Here is a 21,333-nt window from a genome sequence, read left to right as displayed (position 1 = left end):
CACAAACACACTTACACTTTATATTTATTGATAAAGGATTTGCACTACAACTCGTACACCTACTGTGAATTGTACCTAAATTGCACCTCGTCCCATTTCTCCATTTCTGCCTTGCACTATATAGTATTGTATATTAGTACACTGCACAGTATTGTATATTGTATGGTAACTACGTCTATTCTGCATCGAACATTGTACATATGTCTAAACTGAACACTGTGACCTCTTTTTTTTACTTCTAATTTTACTATGCTTTTATTTCATACTTATCTTGTCTTGCACAGTCTCTGGAGCGCAACAGTAAGAAGCATTTTGTACAAAAGTATTCTGTACTTCTGTATGACAACTATTAAAGAAACTTGAAACTTGAAACTTGAACCGGCGAAAGAATACACGTTAAAAAAAAAATTTGATGGGATTCGAACTTGTCAACAACGGACCGCAGGACCGCTGCGCTGCCAGGTGAGCTGAGCTTCGAATGAAAATCATGGCGGATTAGGGCGGTTACATAATGCTGCAAGCTCTGCCGCTCCGCTCTGCGGTTGCCGCGCCTGCCGCGGGGCGTGTCGCAGCCAATCAGGGAAAACGCGGAAGCAACGGCAGCACTGCTCCGCTGTTAATAAGCAATAGGCCTTCCGTTTTGGCGGTGAAAGACTGGGGAAGGAGCTGATAGTATGGCCATGACACCGCTTATATAGGAGCGGATGTGGGAGTGGTCAGGCAGGTGCGTAGACGTGGTGAAAGTTTTCATGATAGAATATGATTAAAGGGATAGTTCCAATAGAGCAAAGCGCTCGCTATTACTCATATAACTAGGGTTATAGGATAACCTTCGATTTGAGTATAGTTTCAATCAAACTGCAGTGTTTTCTTGCACATGTTCGTGTTGCTGTGTGCGTCCTCGGGGGGCGCTGTTGGGTCGACCTGCCACAGATCAGCGGAACTGGTAAATAGAACTCGGTGGTGTTGCTGCATCATCATCACCATCATCCAGAGAGTGGGAAAACAGGCCGCATGTCAGTTTTGTGCCTGATAAAAACCACTTTCTGAAAACACCGAAATAAGTTATTTTGTAACAAAAGTCGCATTTGATCCTTAAAATCAAAATAACGTCAGCGGAAAAATGCCCAAGAAAGCGAAAGAAGAGTGGGAGGGCGAAGAAGCAGCCCCAGCAGCCGGTAAGCCAGTGTTAACTAGCTTAGTTGTGAAGCTAAATCAATGCTAGCTGCTGACTGTTGTCTTGTAATGTTGGCTGGCAAGTTGACAGCAGCGCCACTGCATTGTCTTGTCAGTTAGCTATAATATCATAGCCACTTAAAGTGAGTCTTCTTTGAAAAACGGATAATCTTTAAGAGATGTTATAGCTTTTTCACAGTGTCATGGTTTGCGACGCTCACGCTAGCCCTATTATAGGCATCATGCTTGAGGCCATTCATTGTGAAAGTGATGCAATGCCAATGTATTCACTGAAGTTAGTGTCTTGACAGTTTCGTCTGAACTTGAACGTGAAAGCAGCCACACACCAGGTATCATTATAACAGACCTGTGTCGTTTCACAACCCGTTAGCGTGTCGCTGTGTGAGTCGTGTCGGTGTCATTAGTACTAGCTGGCAACATCAGTGTCATGTCACTTACTTACGAAGACTAGTGTAATATTGCGTTGTGACAGTCAAAATATGTATCCTCCCTGTTTCCCCACACGCACACACTTAAACCTAATGTTCTGTCTTCTAACAGCAGCTACTGATAAAACTGTGAAGAAAGGAAAGAAAGATAAGAAGGGGAAAAAGAGTGTGAGTATACTGTTAGGCCTGTTTATACTCACGTGCGACAGTGCTCAGGAGGTACAGTGGTGATGAATGAATGAATGAACTTTATTTTTTTGTATCCACTTTTTCTCCCATTTTCTATATTTTCTCCCATCCCAATTTCGTATCATCCAATTCAACCCTCCCCTGTCACGAACGCTGTTTCTTGCCTCCCACAAGCCGGCTGCAATGTGGACTAAGTCATACATAGCACAAGTCCCCTCCGGTACTTGAGGTAACAGCAGTCTCATCTTTTCACCTGCGCAGCTCGATCTCTCAGTGGCGAGGAGTAACGTGTGGGAGGCTCACGCTGCCCCCGACACTTCCTGATTCTACTGCGCAGGCGCACCAACCGACCTGTAGGAGTCGCTGTCCACAACGCCCGATCCCCACCCATCAGTTTCCCACCCCCTAATACGGCCAATGTGTATTAGTACGGACGACCAGCTAAACTGAAAGCAATGTGGAGCGCTGGGCTCGAACAGGCAAGCCCAGCGTCTCCGTTATTCGTGGCGAGCGCCTTGCCCACTACGCCACGTAGCCGCCCACATGAATGAACTTTATTTAACAGATTGCAGAATGGGTACAATAAAGTACGGCTCAATACATACAATTGTTAAGGGGATGCAGACCAGAGAAAGACGTTTGTCTTGTTTACATCAGGGTCCCCCATTTTCAATTAATAGTGACATTTATGACATACACAACATATATGGCATCATAGGGACATACATGACATACAGGTATATAGTACTGTTACATTTGTGACATATGTGATATGCAAATATACAGTACTGTCTGGTAAAAGTGTCCTTGAGCAAGACACTTAACTCCTAACTGCTCCTGATGAGCAGGTTGGCACCTTGCATGGTTGCCTTCGCCGTTGGTGTGTGAATGTGAGGCATATTATAAATCACTTGAGTACAGTTTATTTCATTTGAGATGATGATAATTGTAAATTTTCACTCAAGCTACATGATCTGTCTGCTAGTATGTATCTCATCTTTAGTCTTTCCTATCTGAATGTCTTTCATCAGTTCTTTGAAGAACTTGCCACAGATGTCAAAGTTGAAGAGGAGACGTCTAAGGAAACCCAATCAAAGCAGGTAGGAGTCTCTCTGAACAGCAGGCCTGTGGCCAATTTAGTAACCATAATACTTACAAAATGTAACGCAATCAAGGAAACATCAAGAGTTGTGAAATTTGTATTCTTTTATTTGTATTTTTAATAATTTCTTTTAAGGTTGAAATGTCTTGTGTCGTACCGTGGCCAATATTTACCATGTTGTTTTTATAAAAAATGTCTTATTTCAGCAGCAGAAAAAGAAGAAAGACCGCCGGAAAGGGCGAGCTGGGGATGAGGATGATGATGAGGATATTCTGCAGAGGATGAAGAAGCTGTCGGTGCCAGCCAGCGACGAGGATGAACCGGGTACGTCGACTGCTTGTGCCCTCCCGGGAATCGTCAGCTGGATTGACCCAGCTTGTGCAGTGCATCGGCCTTTAGTGACATCATATTATGATGAAGATATGATATCGTCATTCAAAAATATTTTGTCTAAACTAACTATAAGGAGCACATATTATCTCAAATTGCTCACAAAATGAGATCTAGAATATTTTGGGGAATGTCATCTGAAAGTAAAATAATTAAGTTTCATAGCACATTTTTCATTAACATTCTGTTCAATGCAATGGAACGTCACTTGCATTGTGATTTTGTATATGTGAATAGTTGATGTGATATTGGAAAAGCATTTCTTACGATTATCATGATATACATTTCTTCAGCCAACGCTATTTTGCATTTGTATATTCATCAACAGTAATTCTGGTTTTCAAATCAAATGTATTTTTTTCACAGACATCCCCAGTAAAGGAGGCAAGAAAAATAAGGTATGTCTGTTGACTGTTTTTGTTGTAAACCTTGTGAAAAGGGAGGTGTTGGTTTGGGAAGCTGTTCACTTTGACCTCCTCTCTGTTGCTTTGTCTGCATATCATGTGAATCTCTAATGTGTCTCTGCACAAAATTCCTTTTTAAGTGTTTTCTGTAAACAAGTCTTTCTGATTCCCTCAGGGCGGGAATATCTTTGCTGCTCTCAGTCACGGCCGGAGCGACGAAGAGGGTGATGGTGACTTTGACATGGATGATATGCAGTTGAAAAAGGTACACGGCTGTTTTATTCTGCATAAACTCAACTGGAGGTGCCTGAATGGTTTAATTTATTTGTGCTGTATACGCCTGTGTTATGTTTTGTAATATGTAGAAGTGTATAACGCAGCATGGCTCGACTGCATGCATCACTCATGTTGGCTATTTCTATCTGGCTTTGGTAAATGACCGGTCAGTAAAGGTATCCACATTCCACACACTGCGATTTTGACCGTCTTTTACGTTTTATTGTACCGGTATGTCAGATTGTGGCCAGCTGACACGCATACTTTCAACATGGCTTTAGCTAACCGCTGGCCCAGCACAACATTTCACACACATGCATGGAAATTATTTCCATCTGCTTTGTTATAATATCTACCCTTTTCAATGCTCATCTGGTAGCTCTGCTGTTTTTCCCGAAGCAGTGTATGTCGTGGTCAAAGAGTTTTGTCCAAGATGATGCGTAACAAGGCTTTCGTTCTCATGCAATGAAATTGTTCTTGCACATATTCCAGTTAATCTTCAGTACTTGCTTTCTTTTTAAAGTTGTACATATTGTTCACCCTATTGTTCACTCACCACGACAGCCTCGTAGCGGCCATATAACATCAGCCACTGCACGACTATGCCCCAAAAGTTCTAACACTACCAGAACGACAGCATGGATCGGCACGTAATCGGCCATCTGTGACCCTATTACACAGAATGACCCAAGTTAGCTGACCCATCATTCACAACTAAAGATTTTGTCCATAATGGGGGCATTTATTCTGGGAAGGGTTACAGAAAGATGGACATAATTCCAGTGTGTGTGGAGGCTTTTAGCCCAGTTGTTTCTCAACTGCTGTGCCTTGGCTTGAAGTCAGTTTGGGTGTGGGATTTAACCCCCCCCCCAAAAAACCCAACATAAAACAATAAGAATAAAACTATATGAAAATGCTTTTTCCACTCATAGTTAATCAATTTTGTTCCCTGGCCAACAGCTGCTAATATTTTGCTATCTCTTGTATGATCATCCTTCCTATGACATTTAAAATCGGAATGATCCTTGGAGTTTTAATTCTTATACAATTGTGCCCCAGCATCAAATGGGTTGAGAACCACTGAGTTAGCCTAATGTATTGTTTCGGCCTACTGTTGGGAGACAACAGTGTAGGACCAGTGCAGAGTTTGCATTTTTCATTGTTCAGGTTTGACTGTTGCTCTGTTAACCAGCCTGTTTACTGGTTGTTTTATAGTATTGTCTGCTAGAGGTGTATCTATCCTAAATTGAAAATTACGAGTTCAATGCAATGCAGTTGTTGTAGAATTATTGGCATGTTCTTCTGCTCAAGGAAAATACCTACATTTAATTTTCAATCCGCTAAATGAAAGTGCTGTTCCCCTTCTCCTGTCCGTCATGCAGCGCATTCAGGCCCATGTGAGAGGTCAAAAGGACAATTTTTTTTCTTTTTCACAATTGAATATAAATTTTCATAATTGAATGTTTCTTTTTACAATTTTGATTATTCATTTGAATATATAATATTTGTTGACGGCCCTAGTTAGTAACCATTAACTACCGTTCTGTCCTGCCGTCATTCCACCTCATCTCTGTGTGTGTTGGACTAACGACAACTGACCTATCTCAAGCATTGCCCTCTTTTCTTGATCCTCCAGTCACAACTGGTGCTTCCCTTAATCATGTTCAACCCAGATTCAGCTCAAACAAGGGACTACCGGTAAACACGTTTTGCAATTATGCAACAATAATGTGGAACGCCCTACCCAAAACCGTGAAAGAATGTGAATCCCTACCCGCCTTCAAAACTGCTCTCAAAGAGCACCTACGGGTGGCTGCAATTAGAAACTGGCCCCTGTAAATGCCCAAATCCCCCCCTCCCCACCAATGTACAGTTGCTTCCCCTTCGGATGTATATATTTTTTATGATCTCTTTTTACTACACAGTTCTGTATATCTGTTTATGTCATGATGAATTGAAAATGGGGGACCCCGATGTAAACAAGACGAAAGTCTTTTTCTGGTCTGCATCCTCTTAGCAGTTTGTTTTGTATTGAGCCGTACTGTATTGTACCCATTCTGCAAGCTGTTAATAAAGTTTTCAATCGGTCTGGGCGGGGCTTGAGATAGGCCCATTAGTGCAACTTGGGTGTAGAAACGGCAATGTAGTCTTAAATTATGCTTCTGTCAAGCATCTAAGAAGGCTGTTTTCCTCTCATGCTTGTTGCTCGAAGCCACGACATCCATGCTTATAAAAATCGGTGTGACCCAAAGAAAATTGAGTGTGTATATTATATACAGTATCTGTGTGCGTGTCTGTGCGTCTTTGATACAGGAGGTTGAGAAGGTGACTAAGGGCAAGAGAAAAGATAGAGCTAAGCCCAAGAAGGTTAAGGTGGGTGCTAGAATGCATATTTGTTTCTATTTCTTTCATTATTATCTTTAACTCTCTATTGCTTTCTCACCAGCACTCGCCCAACGCCCCCCCCCCCCCCCCCCCCATTGTTCCACAGCATAGGATATGACGACACGGGTGTCGGTCAACTCACAAATGGCATTTTTTCCCCTTACATTTATCTTTATTTCCATCTTTCTCCATCACACACTTCTTCTACTGCTTGAGAATTCGCAGATCATCATTCATCGGTTTGTGGCTCTAATCCAATGTGGCTTTTAATTGCTCTCTGGTTTCATAAACGGAACGTGCTGTGCTTCTCACACTCGTCTCTCCCTGTGTGACGCCATCAGGCCGCCTCTGACGAGGAGGACGAAGTGGAGAAGAAAGACGAGGATGAGAAGAAAGCGGTGAAGAAGATCACAAAGGCCGAACCTCCTAAACCGTCAAAGGTGAGAGGGAAGTGTTGTTTAGTTGACACTCTAGGACTGCTGTTCCCACTGGTCATGGGATTTCCTGGGATATCGCAGGTAGGGCTGGGTATCGCCACTGATTTCCCAAAACGATTAGATTCCGATTCACAAGGTCCCGAATCGATTCGATTTCCGATTAAATTCAATGCTATACAATTTAAATGGTTCAAGGAACCCTCTAACATGTTGCATTGTTAAAAATATCAATGTTTACATTAAGAATTGACTCAAGCAGTTGCATGAATGTACTTTTTATTGGAACATTGACTTTTGCATATGTCACGCCTGGGTGATGTCTCAGTAAGTGGTTTCGAAGATTAGTTGTATTTCCACAATCATCTGTGTCGGTCACTATAGCCAATGGAAATGCTAGAAATGGTCACGTGGGCGGGGATAACTAATGGAAAATGCCTTTACCGAGGCCAAACTAAATTGCCCACCCCTGGTCTACACCCTCCCCAGACCGACATTGGGGCAATGTGCGCAACGACCAGGAAGGGAATTGGCATAACGACTAAATTGGGGGATAAAAAAATTATAAAAAGATCGATGTTGGGATTTTATGATCAATCAGATTTATTTATATAGCACATTTAACATGACTCATGTCAACCAAAGTGCTGTACATATAGACAACAATCACAACTCCGTTTTACGGGAATTCAAATGAAGATCTATTCAGAATCGGGAAATCGATTTTTTTTAACCCAGCCCTAATCACAGGTGTATTCCTGACATGGAATGTCCTACATTATCTGGGGACGTCATGCAATACCAGGGTATTTTACAAATCCTTTCTTTTACAGGAATCTATCACAATGTGTTTTACAACTTGTTCCACACATGGGTTAGATCAGCGGTTCTCAAACTATGGGTCGCGACCCAAAGTGGGGTCGTGGGTAGGGGACAGTGGGGTCGCGCATTGGCAAGTAATACAATAAATTTTTTTAATAAATCATTTTCTGGCTAAATATTTTGGCTAAATATGCCTTGTTTTATAAATGTGTATTTATAAAGTGCTGTAATAAATAATTTTAATAAATATGCATGATCGACAAGTTCAACGTGTGCTTTTATTTTGATATTCCTTAATTCCACGTTGAAACTACGCAATACATTAAGTGTGGGGTCACAAAAAAAAATCCTAAATAAAATGGTTGTGGTATAATAAAAAAAACTGGGTTTAATCAGCCATTTTTATACATGATATCACCACTTATCCACAGCAAGGCCAACTGCAGTGGAAACCAGACTGCTCACACCGTTTAGAACTTTGTGGGGACGTATGATTTTGTCTATAGACTCACCTCACCTGTGTCTGTTCTGTAGGCGCCAGAGGAGGACGAAGACGAGAAGCCAAAGAAAGGCAAGAAAGAACCGCCAAAGGCAAGTGGAGAACAATATTGACATTGCTATACGTCCCCGTTTGTTTCCCTTCATGTGCAATCGAGACCCTTTGTACTTTGCTATATATGTCACGAATGAATAGTAATAGCATTTTGCAATGGCAACTGGCAAGTAATCATGATTCTTGTTGTCATGATTGCTTTTTCTATCCAGAAGGTAAAGCCTACCCGGCCACCCCGCAGCGATGATGAGGATGAAGAGGAGGAGGAGGAGGAGGAGGAAGAGGGAGAGGAAGAAAAGGAAGAAAAGGAAGAAAATAGCGATGGAGATGACACAATGAAGGTATGTTTCTCCTTTTTTAAAAGGTATCTCTTGGTTAAAATAAATTGATGTTCTTCTTTGACCTTTTTTACTTTTAAGTTGTAGGCCACTTTTATTTGTAGCTACATTCTTAAGCTATTGGTTACTGTGGTTCAGTTCAGTTCTGTTCAGTATTTTATTGTCCCAGATCGGAAACTTTGCTTTGTGGTTTTCCGACAGAAGACGACACAATATACAAAATACTATACACGTGCAACAACTTGAGGTCATCATCATCGTTGAAAAAAGCATCTCTGTGATGACTGCTTGCAAATAACGTCCATAGTCCGAAAACACTACCATAGACTAAAGCTCATTTGGGTATAAAAACTCAATCATTCTCTGGGTCCACAACATCAGTCTCCAATTCATTGTCTATCGAGCAGATCTAGAAATTTTTAGTCATTTAGCTGACTCTTTTATCCAAAGCTACCTACAAATTGTGTACAAGTCAGCAGGAGGGGTGCACCTCTGGTGGTAAAGGGTAAGTGGGATTGTTCGTCTAGCGGTGCTGAACTTCAGTGCTACACTCCGAGTGCATAGTAGTATAGACATAGTAGCGTAGTACATAATAGTAAGAGATGGTAAGCAGGTTAGTTTTTCTTTTGAAAATTCAGATATTGATTGAGAAAGTGCTTTTAGTCGAAAAAAAAACTGGGTGAGTTTCAGCTCTGTTAACTGGTGGGAAATGTTGTTTGCTTGTGGAGCCAGGACAGAAAATAGCCTCCCTGAAGAAGAGTTGGTCTCAGGCGGCTTCAAGACTCGGAGCGTAAGAGTCTTGAGGGTATAGTTAAAGGGGAACTCCAACATTTTGGGAAATTAGCTTATTTAACATCTTCCCTGGAGTTAGACAAGAAGATACATACCTTTTTTGTCTCTGTGCGTGCATTTAGCTTTGGGAATAGACGCTCCGTTAGCATAGCTTAGCTTCATCACTGGAAGTGAGGCAGATCCGTAGCCTTACAGTGCCTTACAGTGTATAGTTTGATTGATTGATTGAAAAGTTTATTAACAGATTGCAGAATACACTGCAAATACAACTCCAAAACGTTCATGTAAACATGTTGTGACCTGTGTATTCACCACATGGAGAAATAAAAAATAATTGAATTAGACAATTACGTTTTATAAGCAAATATACTCGGAACAATTTTTTTGACCAACCACTACTCTATGAGCGCAGCCAGTGATTTCAACGTGACGCCGTGTGTGTTTACATTCTCATTCATTCAAAAGATCCAAACCGATTGAAGTTTATGGATACCATGACTTGAAATCCTCTTACCTTGACGATTAAAAGCCTCCCCAATTTAGAAAACGGTAATCCAATGGCTGGTATTGTTATATACCGGACGCTCTGAGCTAACCGGAGCTAACACAGACCAGGATCGCAAAGCATAATATAATGACTTCCTTTCTGGGGTTGTCAAAATAAAAGTGCGACGTTTATAGCAGCGGAAAACGTTTATTTTGTACATTATCTAACGTTAACACAAACCTAAACTAACTTTAGGTTAGTTGTAACGTTAGTTTAGGTTCGTGTTAACGTTAGATAATGTACAAAATAAACGTTTTCCGCTGCTATAAACGTTGCACTTTTATTTTGACAACCCCAGAAAGGAAGTCATTATATTATGCTTTGCGATCCTGGTCTGTGTTAGCTCCGGTTAGCTCAGAGCGTCCGGTATATAACAATACCAGCCATTGGATTACCGTTTTCTAAATTGGGGAGGCTTTTAATCGTCAAGGTAAGAGGATTTCAAGTCATGGTATCCATAAACTTCAATCGGTTTGGATCTTTTGAATGAATGAGAATGTAAACACACACAGCGTCACGTTGAAATCACTGGTTGCGCTCATAGAGTAGTGGTTGGTCAAAAAAATTGTTCCGAGTATATTTGCTTATAAAACGTAATTGTCTAATTCAATTTTTTATTTCTCCATGTGGTGAATACACGGGTCACAACATGTTTACATGAACGTTTTGGAGTTTTATTTGGAGTGTATTCTGCAATCTGTTAATAAACTTTTCAATCAATCAATCAAACTATACACTGTAAGGCACTGTAAGGCTACGGATCTGCCTCACTTCCAGTGATGAAGCTAAGCTATGCTAACGGAGTGTCTATTCCCAAAGCTAAATGCACGCACGGAGACAAAAAAGGTATGTATCTTCTTGTCTAACTCCAGGGAAGATGTTAAATAAGCTAATATCCCAAAATGTTGGAGTTCCCCTTTAAGAGACCATTGACCGGAGGTTGGAGGGAGCCGTTCCCTTCATTGCACAGAATGCCAGGTCAAGAAGCTTGAAGCGGATTTGTGCGGCAATGGGAAGCCAGTGCAGCTCTCTGAGAAATTGGGTGATGTGGGCTGACTTTGGTTAGGCAGGGCCATTGCCTTCTTTTTGAGTTGAAAGCGCCTTAATGGTGTAAACTAGCTAGCAGGGCATTGCAGACTTTATATTGGGGCTGCAACAATGACATTTTGTCGAGTTCGCATATTCATGACCGATCGTTACGTATGTGCCGTCTTTGCAGTGGAAATGGCAGACATTCAAAATGGCAGACGTTCATAATGTGCGCAACATGTAACTAGTGCGCAATGAATTAATCGCATTTGAAATATAAATAACTTATCTTAAACCACTGATTGTGATTCTGCCTAAAGCCAGGACTCGACAGTGTGCGTTTCACTCGCATTTGACTTAAGTTTAGTTTTTGACGTCCACTCCAGCTGCAACAGTGAGGAATAGGAGGGGCTGAGCCCAATAGCTCTCTTGCTCTCTCCTCTTTCAATGATTTGAAGTAGCCAAACTTTACACTATAAAAATGAATTGGATGATCAATCAATGTTTCACTTCATTAGCAGACATATTCTAAAATCTTAGTTTACTATATAGGCTACTCTTTTTTTTTTTTTTTTTACATGGATTAGGCTAATTAGCTTTAACAATCCTGATTGCTGAGCCTATTATATTCAAAAGGAAGATATTGATTTACATAATCGTATATACATATATATATTTTTTAATAGTCTCTGGTAGTTTATTTTTTTATTTATATAAACCTAAAAATAGTTTACCTTTTTTCAGCATTTAACTACAGGCATACTGTAGATTGTTTGTAATGATAAACAATGTCATAGTAACTGGTGTGTTTTATGTCAATATAATACAGTAGCTATAATGAGTCAATAGATAAAAAGCAGTAATGACATGTAAGTTACCCTACTCATGTACAGTAGGCATCCACACTACACAGCATTTACAGACATGAATAAACTTCATGGCTCATCTCCTACTCTGGGTATTCAGTAGGTGGTGTCAAAGAGGCAACTACCCATGTGACCTAAGGATAGTAGTACTGCACAAAGTTTGAAAATGTTCAATAGCAAATGGAATTGGTTTTATTTTTTTTGGCTAAATTAATCGTTTAGATTATCTGTAAAATAATTGACAGTTTAATCGATAACAAAATAATCGTTTGTTGCAGCCCTACTATATATTTCATGACTTCACAGTAGGGGTGTAACGGTACGTGTATTTGTCCCGTGAATTTACGGTACGTGGCTTGCTCACGGTGCGGTACGTGCAGCCATACGAAGAATACGTCTCATACATACCACTAGGTGAACATTTTACAAATCTATGCTCAATATCTTTACTTTACACTGGCTTACTAACGGTCTTAACACGGGTCATTCATTTAACGTTGCATATCAAGCTTGGATTGCCACATTTAGATGATGAATAAAACGTTGAAGCTTGTAAAGGCATGAACAAGCCGACACAACAAATGAACGCGCACTCGGCTGTTTCTCCCCCCCTCTCCTCCCCTCCTCTCCTTACCTACAGGTGTCACTGAAACAAAACCAACCATGAATGATACAGTATGTTTGTAACACAGCATATACAATAGGCTGAAAATGTTCATAGTTTTCTTGTTTCCGTAATAATGTTAACCAATGGAAAGACATGGAAAGACACACACACACACGCACACACACACCAACTTTATTCTGCGCTACTTTCCAGCTGATCCGGGGGAAAAAAACACGCACACATACTTTTGCTGATCTGGACTGGTCCTTTGAGCTCCTCTCCAGTCAAGCTGCTACGGTACGGTGTTTAAATCCAAATGAGTGATAAATCCTCTCATTGTTGTGTAACATGGCATCTCTTTAGTCTTTCTCTGCGTCACGTGAAGTAAAATCTACTCTAGAAGTGAAAGTGAAATTATACAACGGTGGGGGCAGTAGGCAATTCATTTACTAGAGTGGATTCCTGAACACAGAATGACGTTATCACTGACTGACTACCGCAGCAAGCCTAGGTGGAACTAAGTATAACTTAATAAAAAATAATTATATATAATTATTAATATATAATAATCACAAATATTGTTTTCCTGTGTACCGAAATCATACCGAACCGTAACCCCAAAACCGAGGTACGTACCGAACTGTGGCTTCCGTGTACCGTTACACCCCTACTTCACAGGTTCGAGTCTTACTTTTCTGGCTTCATGAGAGAGTAGCTCATGTTCACAAACTTTCGTGGGCCATGGAATTAACATATTGGAATTTGGTTGATGTTCCCTTTTTTAAGATGATGCAGTTCACACAAAAAATAAGGAAATCAAGTGCCTCCTCTTCTGCCCTCGATACTCGTCATTTGACCACTAGCTATGTTGGGGATTCAAGAATTTAAACTCACCCTACAGTTTTACTCATTCTATCCCAGGCTGTGAAGGGAAGGAGGCATCGAGGGAAGCGCGGGGGGGCCTTATTGCGCCTCAGACAGAGTGGATTGCGGCCGCCTCTTCCTGGAATATTCCTTTCCAAACTGCACTGGCTGTGCAACAGCATGGATAAGCTACAACTTTTAATAAAGACAAGAAGAGACTTTTCCCTCTCATCTGCCTTCTGCTTCACGGACACCCGGCTGAGTGAGCCGGTCCCGGACGATGCGCTGCAGCTTCCCGGCTTCAAGCTCCACAGAGCCGACCGTGACACGGCGCTATCGGGGGAAACAAGCGGAGGGGGAATCTGTTTCTATATCAACGAAGGCTGGTGTACTGACAGCAGAGTTTTGCGAAAATCATGTTCTCCACATCTGGAATCTTTTTTTGTTCACTGTAATCCCTTTTATTCCCCCCGGGAATTCACCTCGTTCATTCTGGTCGGCGTGTACGTTCCACCTCAGGCCTGTGTGCTCGAGGCTCAACGGTGCCTGGCTGAGCAGATTGTTGCAGTGGAGAGAGTGAAGCCAAAGTCGTCACTCATCGTTCTGGGGGATTTTAACGAAGCGGACCTGAATCGAGCGCTCCCCAAATACACGCAGCACATCACATGTGCCACCAGAGAGGGGAGAACGCTTGACCACTGCTACACCTCGATCCAAGACGCCTATCGCTCTGTCCCCCGCGCCGCTCTGGGGCCCCTCGACCACGCGATGATTCATCTCATCCCGACATACAGGCGAAAGCTAGACACTGCCAAGCCTGTCGTCACTACCGTGAAGAGATGGACCAGCAGAGCCGTTGAGGAGCTGCAGGGCTGCCTTGACTCCACAGACTGGAGTGTCTTCGGAGACAACACGAACAGCCTGGAGGAGTTTACAGACACTGTGACGTCATACGTCCGCTTTTGCGAGGATTTCTGCGTCCCCACCACGACTGTTGTTAAATACAACAACGACAAGCCCTGGTTCACTACAGCACTCCGACAGCTTCGTAGAGAAAAAGGGGCTGCCTACAGGAGTGGGGATAGTAACCGCTACAAGCAGGCCAAGTACAAACTGAGGAAGGGAATCAAAGTTGCCAAGCAGCAGTACTTGGATGAGCTGGAAAACCAGTTCTCAGCCAACGACGCATCTTCATTATGGAAAGGCCTCCAAGTTTAAGTTTATTTGGATCCCCATTAGCCACAGCAGTGCTGTAGCTATTCTTCCTGGGCTCTATAACACGTAAAATACAGTTACAGACTTTATACACTCACAACATTCACATGTCATACAGACAATTAAAACGACTTAGATTATGGGACGACTATTGGATCCTGAGAATGGCAATTTCAAATTGTTTGGCAGTGGTATTAATTTGGCAGTTTTCCACTGTTGCGGATACAAACATTCACTAAAGGTATGATTTATAATATGACTGATAGCAGGGGCAATTAAATCGGGGACCAATTTCAGAAGTTTCCCGTCAAGACCGTTAACACCTGGTGGTTTGTTTTTAGTGGTACTTAACAGATGTTCTACATTACTTATAGTCACTATCAAAATGTAATTTACAATTTTTATCTTTCATTTGATTCTTTATTAATAAATATGATTTTTCATTATCTATTGTTTGCATATTATTCCTTAAATTATCCTTCTGTTTCTAGAAAGGATGGGGTAGGTTTCTTATTCCTGCCCATTATTTCATTTAAAGTATTTCATAATAATTTACTTCATTTTTTATATAATTAAACCTATTTTCATAATACAATTTCTTTTTATTACATTTTGTAACAACATTTCTTAATTTACAATATACCTCCCAGTCTGATTTATAACTTGATGTATTTGCTATTAATTTAGCTTGATTACGTTCTATCATATACTCGTTTAGTTCATCATCCAACCATGGTGTTCTGACACTTCTGACGGTAAACCTTCTCAATGGTGCATGTTTGTCAACAAGTGCATAAACATTTTATCAAATTCCCATAGAGATTTTTCCGGATCTTTTCCCCCTCAATACCTTTGACCAACATAGATTTTTAACATCCTTCACAAAGCTGTCTTGTTTAAACATTTTATACAATCTTTTGTAAATAATTTGAGGTCCCAGCTTTGGCATTTTAGTCTTCCTCACAATAGCATTTAAGTTATGGTCGCTACAACCAACAGTTACAGATACAGCCTTGGAACATAGCTCCGCATTGTTTGAAAAAATTATGGTACCCAGGTTTCCACCTGCATTGATCACATTTTTACTAACTAATCCTAGTTGGTTTGTTAATTACCTGTGATAGACCACATGCATTTGCTACTGTTAGAAGTCGTTTTTTTCAATGGGCACTTCAATGAAAACCATCGATGTTAAGGTCACCCATAAAATAAATCTCATTACTCAAATCACACACTTGGTCCAACATGTCACGTATTTGTTCTAGATACACATTATTTGCACTAGGTGGTCTATAACAGCAACCGATCAACATAGGCTTCAAATGAGGCAAGTGTACTTGCAGCCATAATGTTTCAATTTCATTCATTAAATCTTCCCTAATATTCACTGGAATAAGATTCTGAATATAAAAAGCAACCCCTCCCCCAAATGCATTCCTGTCCTTCCTAAAAATGTTGTATCCATCAATTTGTAATGCCCCAAGAAATCGCAACTAAAAGAGGAATCCCTCCCTCCCTCCCCACTTCCTGGTTGACCGACTACTGACGACCTGATTTGAGTTCTAACATTGATTGATTGATTGATTGATTGAAAAGTTTATTAACAGATTGCAGAATGGGTACAGTACAGTACAGCTCAATACATACAATTGTTAAGGGGATGCAGACCAGAGAAAGACTTTCGACTTGTTTACATCAGGGTCCCCCATTTTCAATTCATCATAACATATATGACATACATGACATACAGATAGACAGTACTGCTACATCTATACATTTATGACATATCAGATTTGCAAATACAGTACTGTTTGTGATACAAAAGTGTCCAGAAAAGGAGTGTATATACATTTGGCATAGAAACTGTACATTGGAGGAGGTTGGTTGGGTGGGGTGGGTTGGGTGAGGGCTGTACATTGGAGGTGGGGGGGGGGGGGGGGGGTTGGGAAGGGGACACACACACATTTTACACTGTACATTGGAATATTGACAAAGCCTTACTTGGTCATTTACTGTACAACTAGGTTAGGACATTTGTAGGGGCCAGTTTCGAATTGCAGTCTCACGTAGGTGTTTTTTGAGAGTGTTTTTGAAGGTGGGTAGTGATTCACATTCCTTTACAGCTTTAGGCAGGGCGTTCCACATTGATGTGGCATAATTGCGAAACGTGTTTAGTCCCTTGTTTGATCCGAATCTGGGTTTTACATGATTTGTGGAGCTCCCTCTGGTGTTGTGATCGTGGTATTCACTGACCTTTGGGAAGTATTTTGACATGTACATGGGTACCTTGGTCGCGTAGTGTATCTTGTAGACCAGGCCCATTGCAAGTTGCTGTACTCTGTCGTCTACTCTAAGCCATCCTAGGTTGTCAAAGTGGGCAGGGGTGAGGTGGGTTCTAGGAGTCGGGTCAAGTAGTAGTCTGACTAGCTTGTTTTGAGATGTTTGTAATTTGTTTTTTAGTGCCTTTGAGGTGCTTTGGTACCATGAGGTGCAAGCATAGTCGTAGTACCCTTGAATGAGTGCTCCTGCTAGAGTCTTCAGGGTATTCTTGTTTACCAGAGAGGAGATCCGGTACAAGAATCGCGTTCGTTGGTTGACTTTTTTTATTACATTGGATGCCATTTTGTCACAGGAAAGATTAGCCTCTAGGATGGAACCCAGGTAGGTAATTTCATCTTTCCTTGTGATAATATTGTCACCCACTGTAACCGAGAAGCCGTCGGTCTTGCTGAGTTTGTTATTTGAACCGAAGAGAATGGACTCTGTTTTGCCCATGTGTAATGATAGTTTGTTGTCGGCGAGCCATATGCAGATTTTGCCTAGTTCCGAGCTGAGGGCTTTTTCAACCTGTAACTTGTTCTTGTCAGAGACCAGCAGGGCTGAGTCGTCCGCAAACAGGAACAAGTTGCAGTCACAAGCTGACGACATGTCATTTGCATAAATTAGGAATAGTAGCGGTCCTAGTATGCTTCCTTGTGGAACACCACAGCTCACTGTGAGGGGGGGGGATAGTGTACCGTTTACTTCCACCATCTGTTCCCTCCCCTCCAGGTAGGATTGTATCCAGCTCACTGATAAACTATCAAAACCAATTGCTTTTAGCTTGTCAATCAGAATGGTGTGATTGACAGTGTCGAAGGCCTTTTGTAGGTCCAGCATGACCATGCCGCAGTATTTGCCCGCGTCCACCTCTTGTTTGATGTGGTCGTTCAAGTAGAGAAGGCATGTGTCAGTGGAGTGGGATGTTCTGAAGCCAGATTGGAATTCGTAGATTAGATTTTTTTCCGCGAGGTACTTTTCGATCTGTTCGTATACTATTTTTTCCATGACTTTCGAGATGGATGTAAGGATAGAAACAGGGCGGTAGTTACCCGGGTCTAATTTGCTGCCCTTTTTGTGCAGGGGTGTTACTCTCGCAATTTTGAAGTCCTTGGGGACGTGTCCCTGTTTTATGGAGAGGTTTATTATGTGTGTGATGACTGGGGTGATGGCTGCTGCTGAGTCTCTGAGGAATTTGGAGGGGATGTTGTCATGGCCAGTGGCCTTGTTTGGTTGGAGGGCGCTCAGTTTTTTGAGTACCTCATCTGTAGTTACTATTTCCAGTTTGAAGTCGTCTTTGTGGACGCCTAGGTTCTTGTAGTATGCTACTATGTGTTCTACCCCATACTGCCCTGAGTGGGAGGGTAGTTTGTTTACCAGTGTTGTGGCTATGTTTGTGAAGAAAGTGTTTAAGTAATTGGCTACATCCAGCTTGTCTGTGATGAGCGTGTTGTCCGTCTTTATGTTTATGTTTGAGAACCTGGTTTTGAGTTTTTTACTGCAGCCTAGTTGATTGTTGAGTAATTTCCAAAGTTCACGTGGTTTATTTTTGTTTTCCTCGGTTTTGTCATTGATGAAATTTTTTTTAGCAGTTTTGATCATGGAGTTTACGTCATTTCTTAGTCTGTTTCTTTCTAGTTTGAGTTCAGTCACGTGGTCTTGGAGTTCACTGCTCGTGCTTTTGGTAAGCTTTGACTGACTTTTACGAAACTCAGAGCATTTTTTGTCTCTGGCTTTCATAGCGGTCAGTATTTCAGCAAATCCCACATCCCTGCTCCTCTCTAAACACCACACCTACCACCCAGTCACCATAACCCCCCCCCCCCCCCCCCCCAGCCTGCCGCCCCTCCCCCCGCTGAGATTCAATGAGCAGGACATCAGGAGAGACATTATCCTCTGAGGAAAAGACAGAGAAATATTTCATACATGAAACAAAATGTATTGGCAATGAGCCATTATTCAAACTATTCCTTACATTATAAACATTTCATTAATGGGCGCTTAAGTGTAAAGATCAATTCATTCAATATGTGTATATCCCTCTACTCTTACTAGCTACCATCGTGTTTTTATACCTGTAACACTGTACATGCATCCGATTATCATTATTACTCAAAAAAGAAAAATACCTATGGTAACTTCAGGAGAAATGGAATCAAACTTACATGATATTTATATCCCATGTGCAATACAGGATATGGGTGTTCTTTCATTAGTTTGCCATCCAGGAAGTGTATTCCACACATCTATAGAGTGGTAAGAATAATTAGGATGAGTAACGAATAACTCTACAATACTACCTAAAATATTGTCCATTACATTACATTGCATTTCATGTCATAGAAATGGCTTCCCACAAATCAAATGTAGGTACTGCGCTGTCTAGTAGCAGGGCTGTACGTTAACTTTTTTTGCACATAGCACTGGTACTACAGAGGTTGATCGTTTTGTAGCACAGGCCAAAATCTTGTAGCACAAGTATAAAATGTGTTATATTTGTAACAGTCACAAATGTGCCTATTGTATTTGTGTTATTTAGTTGCAGTGCCATGTTTGGCTGTCATTTTATGCTGACAAGTTGACGTCACACAGCCAGACACGTTACGTGTAAGGAATTATGGGATTTGGTGTTGGGTGTATGGACTCTACTAGGGGTGGGAATCACCAGTTTCATCACGATACGATATGATATAGATTCTTTGGACAACAATACGATATTTGCTGATATATGCCACGATATGATACGATGCAGGTGCCTGCAATCGATATGAGACGATATCATAACATAAGCCCATTTAACACAATCAGTAACATTAGATCAACTCAAAAAAGGCAACAGAAATATCATTTGACATTTTTATTTTTGACCTCTTCCAGACTTTTAAAGGAAAAACAATCTATTGTTTTTAATACACATAGTAGACCTCCTGTTCACTGTAAAGTGCCACGTTTTGATATATTGAGCTTTAAACTTTAAGTTAAATGTTTTGGAACTCACAACACGCAACCGTTTTATGTTGCATGATCATGAATATTTATTTTGTATTGTATTTTTTATGTTTAAATATCAACATTATCTGTCCACCCTCAGTACATTTACTATCAATATAATATACTCGTCTGACTTCATGTGATCTTTCCAAACGCACACACACACACACACACACACAGAGAAGGGAGAATGTCTGCCCCCGCCTCCTCACTCTGCCCGTCTGCTGTTCTCTCTATATGGCTATGAACAGCTTGTTGTAAGCTCATGCTAACGTAACGTTCATTTCGGACTTTATGACGCGAGGATTGCAAAGCATGTTATATGCATTTGACCCGTTGCCGAATAAAACAGCAGGGATTTGTTTTGGGTCGCGACAACAATATCCACTAGCTCTGTTTCAATGTCCGCGTTCCAAACGCTGCTGAGACGAGCTGCTGCTGCTGAGACGAGTCCTGCTGTGTTGTGATCTGAGCCGAGCGGATATGAGTCACTGCTCGCAACTCGCGGGGATATTGTTCGCTAGGGATTATGGGATTTGGTGTTTGATATATGGAGTCTTACGCAGAAGGGACATTGTATTTAATCGCACAAGACTACAAGTACCAAGTGGATAGCGGGCCATCGCACCAGTGCTATTGAAGTCAATCCTTTCATCGCACAGACTGACGTCAGTGTCGCACGTGCAACATATATATCTCGCTGTACACCCCTGCTAGTAGGTACTGCGTACTGGGCAACCACTCTAATGGCGACTTGTTTACTTCCGGTACTTCGTCGAATTTGTGTATAAGAAAGGTGCCTGGCCCAGACCTTTGGCCCTTTTCAATCTCCCGAACCTTTTTAATGAACCAGAAACCTTTTTTAGGAATGGGGTACCTTTTTGGTTTTCCTCTGCCAGGAACCTGGGTACATTTTTGGTTCCTGGGCCATGGTTTCTACCTGCTTTTTTATTTCAAATTAGTATTGGTAATTTTTTTATGGTTCGCATACTTTTGTGGTGCAGCAGTAAACATCATTGATTGGTCAAATGCAATATTCACGAGAACACACTTAAGAACCAAACTACTCTACAATTACCAAAGACTTGTCAAAGACAAAAAAGACTGTTTCGTGACTTGGGTCAGATGACTGATGCCTCACCAAACCTAGCCTGCTGCTCAAAGCCACCTGCCTGGTTGCCTTCCTTGGTAGCTAACCAAGTCTAACTTTCCTTTGTTCTCGCTCTCATCTGGACAACGTGATACTAGGCTCAACTCAGATTTCACATGCAACAGCTGTTGTGATCTGCCCTGTGGCCCATTATTGACAAGTAGTTAAAGTATAACCTGTACTGTGCTCTCATCATTTCCCAAGTCTATTGGTTAGAATTGGTTGATGTACAAGTCATCCTTCTCAATACTAGCGTATTGCTTGTAGTAGTACCATCAATAATTGGTTGCATAATTCTCTCTCTGTATATTACCCAATACTGTATGTATTTTATATTTTCTGTGTTGAATAAAATCGTTTGTGTACATTTAAAGCATTATTTGTGTCCTTTTGTGTAGTGGTATTAATCAAGTTAGAGCTTTCCAGTCTTAATAA

The 21,333-nt window shown here is 41.3% G+C and overlaps 1 protein-coding gene across 4 annotated transcripts in view; it reads left to right on the top strand.

Annotated features, from left to right (window-relative positions):
• Positions 1–847: 847 nt before the first annotated feature.
• abcf1 (ATP-binding cassette, sub-family F (GCN20), member 1) overlaps positions 848–21,333 on the top strand; it is a 112,355-nt gene continuing 91,869 nt past the window's right edge. Inside the window, exons 1-10 of one of the 4 annotated variants that reach the window (XM_084311735.1) lie at positions 850–1,178; positions 1,738–1,793; positions 2,846–2,914; positions 3,126–3,240; positions 3,673–3,704; positions 3,886–3,975; positions 6,300–6,359; positions 6,713–6,811; positions 8,162–8,218; positions 8,393–8,521. In XM_084311735.1, the coding sequence (XP_084167861.1) occupies positions 1,124–1,178; positions 1,738–1,793; positions 2,846–2,914; positions 3,126–3,240; positions 3,673–3,704; positions 3,886–3,975; positions 6,300–6,359; positions 6,713–6,811; positions 8,162–8,218; positions 8,393–8,521 (762 nt within the window). In that variant the 5' untranslated portion in view covers positions 850–1,123. Of the gene's footprint in view, positions 1,179–1,737; positions 1,794–2,845; positions 2,915–3,122; positions 3,241–3,672; positions 3,705–3,885; positions 3,976–6,299; positions 6,360–6,712; positions 6,812–8,161; positions 8,219–8,392; positions 8,522–21,333 lie in introns of all 4 variants that reach the window. The other 3 variants (XM_084311734.1, XM_084311736.1, XM_084311737.1) reach the window with 3 other exon arrangements.

The sequence above is a fragment of the Notolepis coatsorum genome (genome assembly GCF_963971535.1).
Source record: "Notolepis coatsorum genome assembly, chromosome: 4".
In the NCBI taxonomy this organism is placed as follows: domain Eukaryota; kingdom Metazoa; phylum Chordata; class Actinopteri; order Aulopiformes; family Paralepididae; genus Notolepis; species Notolepis coatsorum.
Note: the sequence above shows the minus strand (reverse complement) of the source record. Positions and strands in the feature narration are given on the sequence as shown.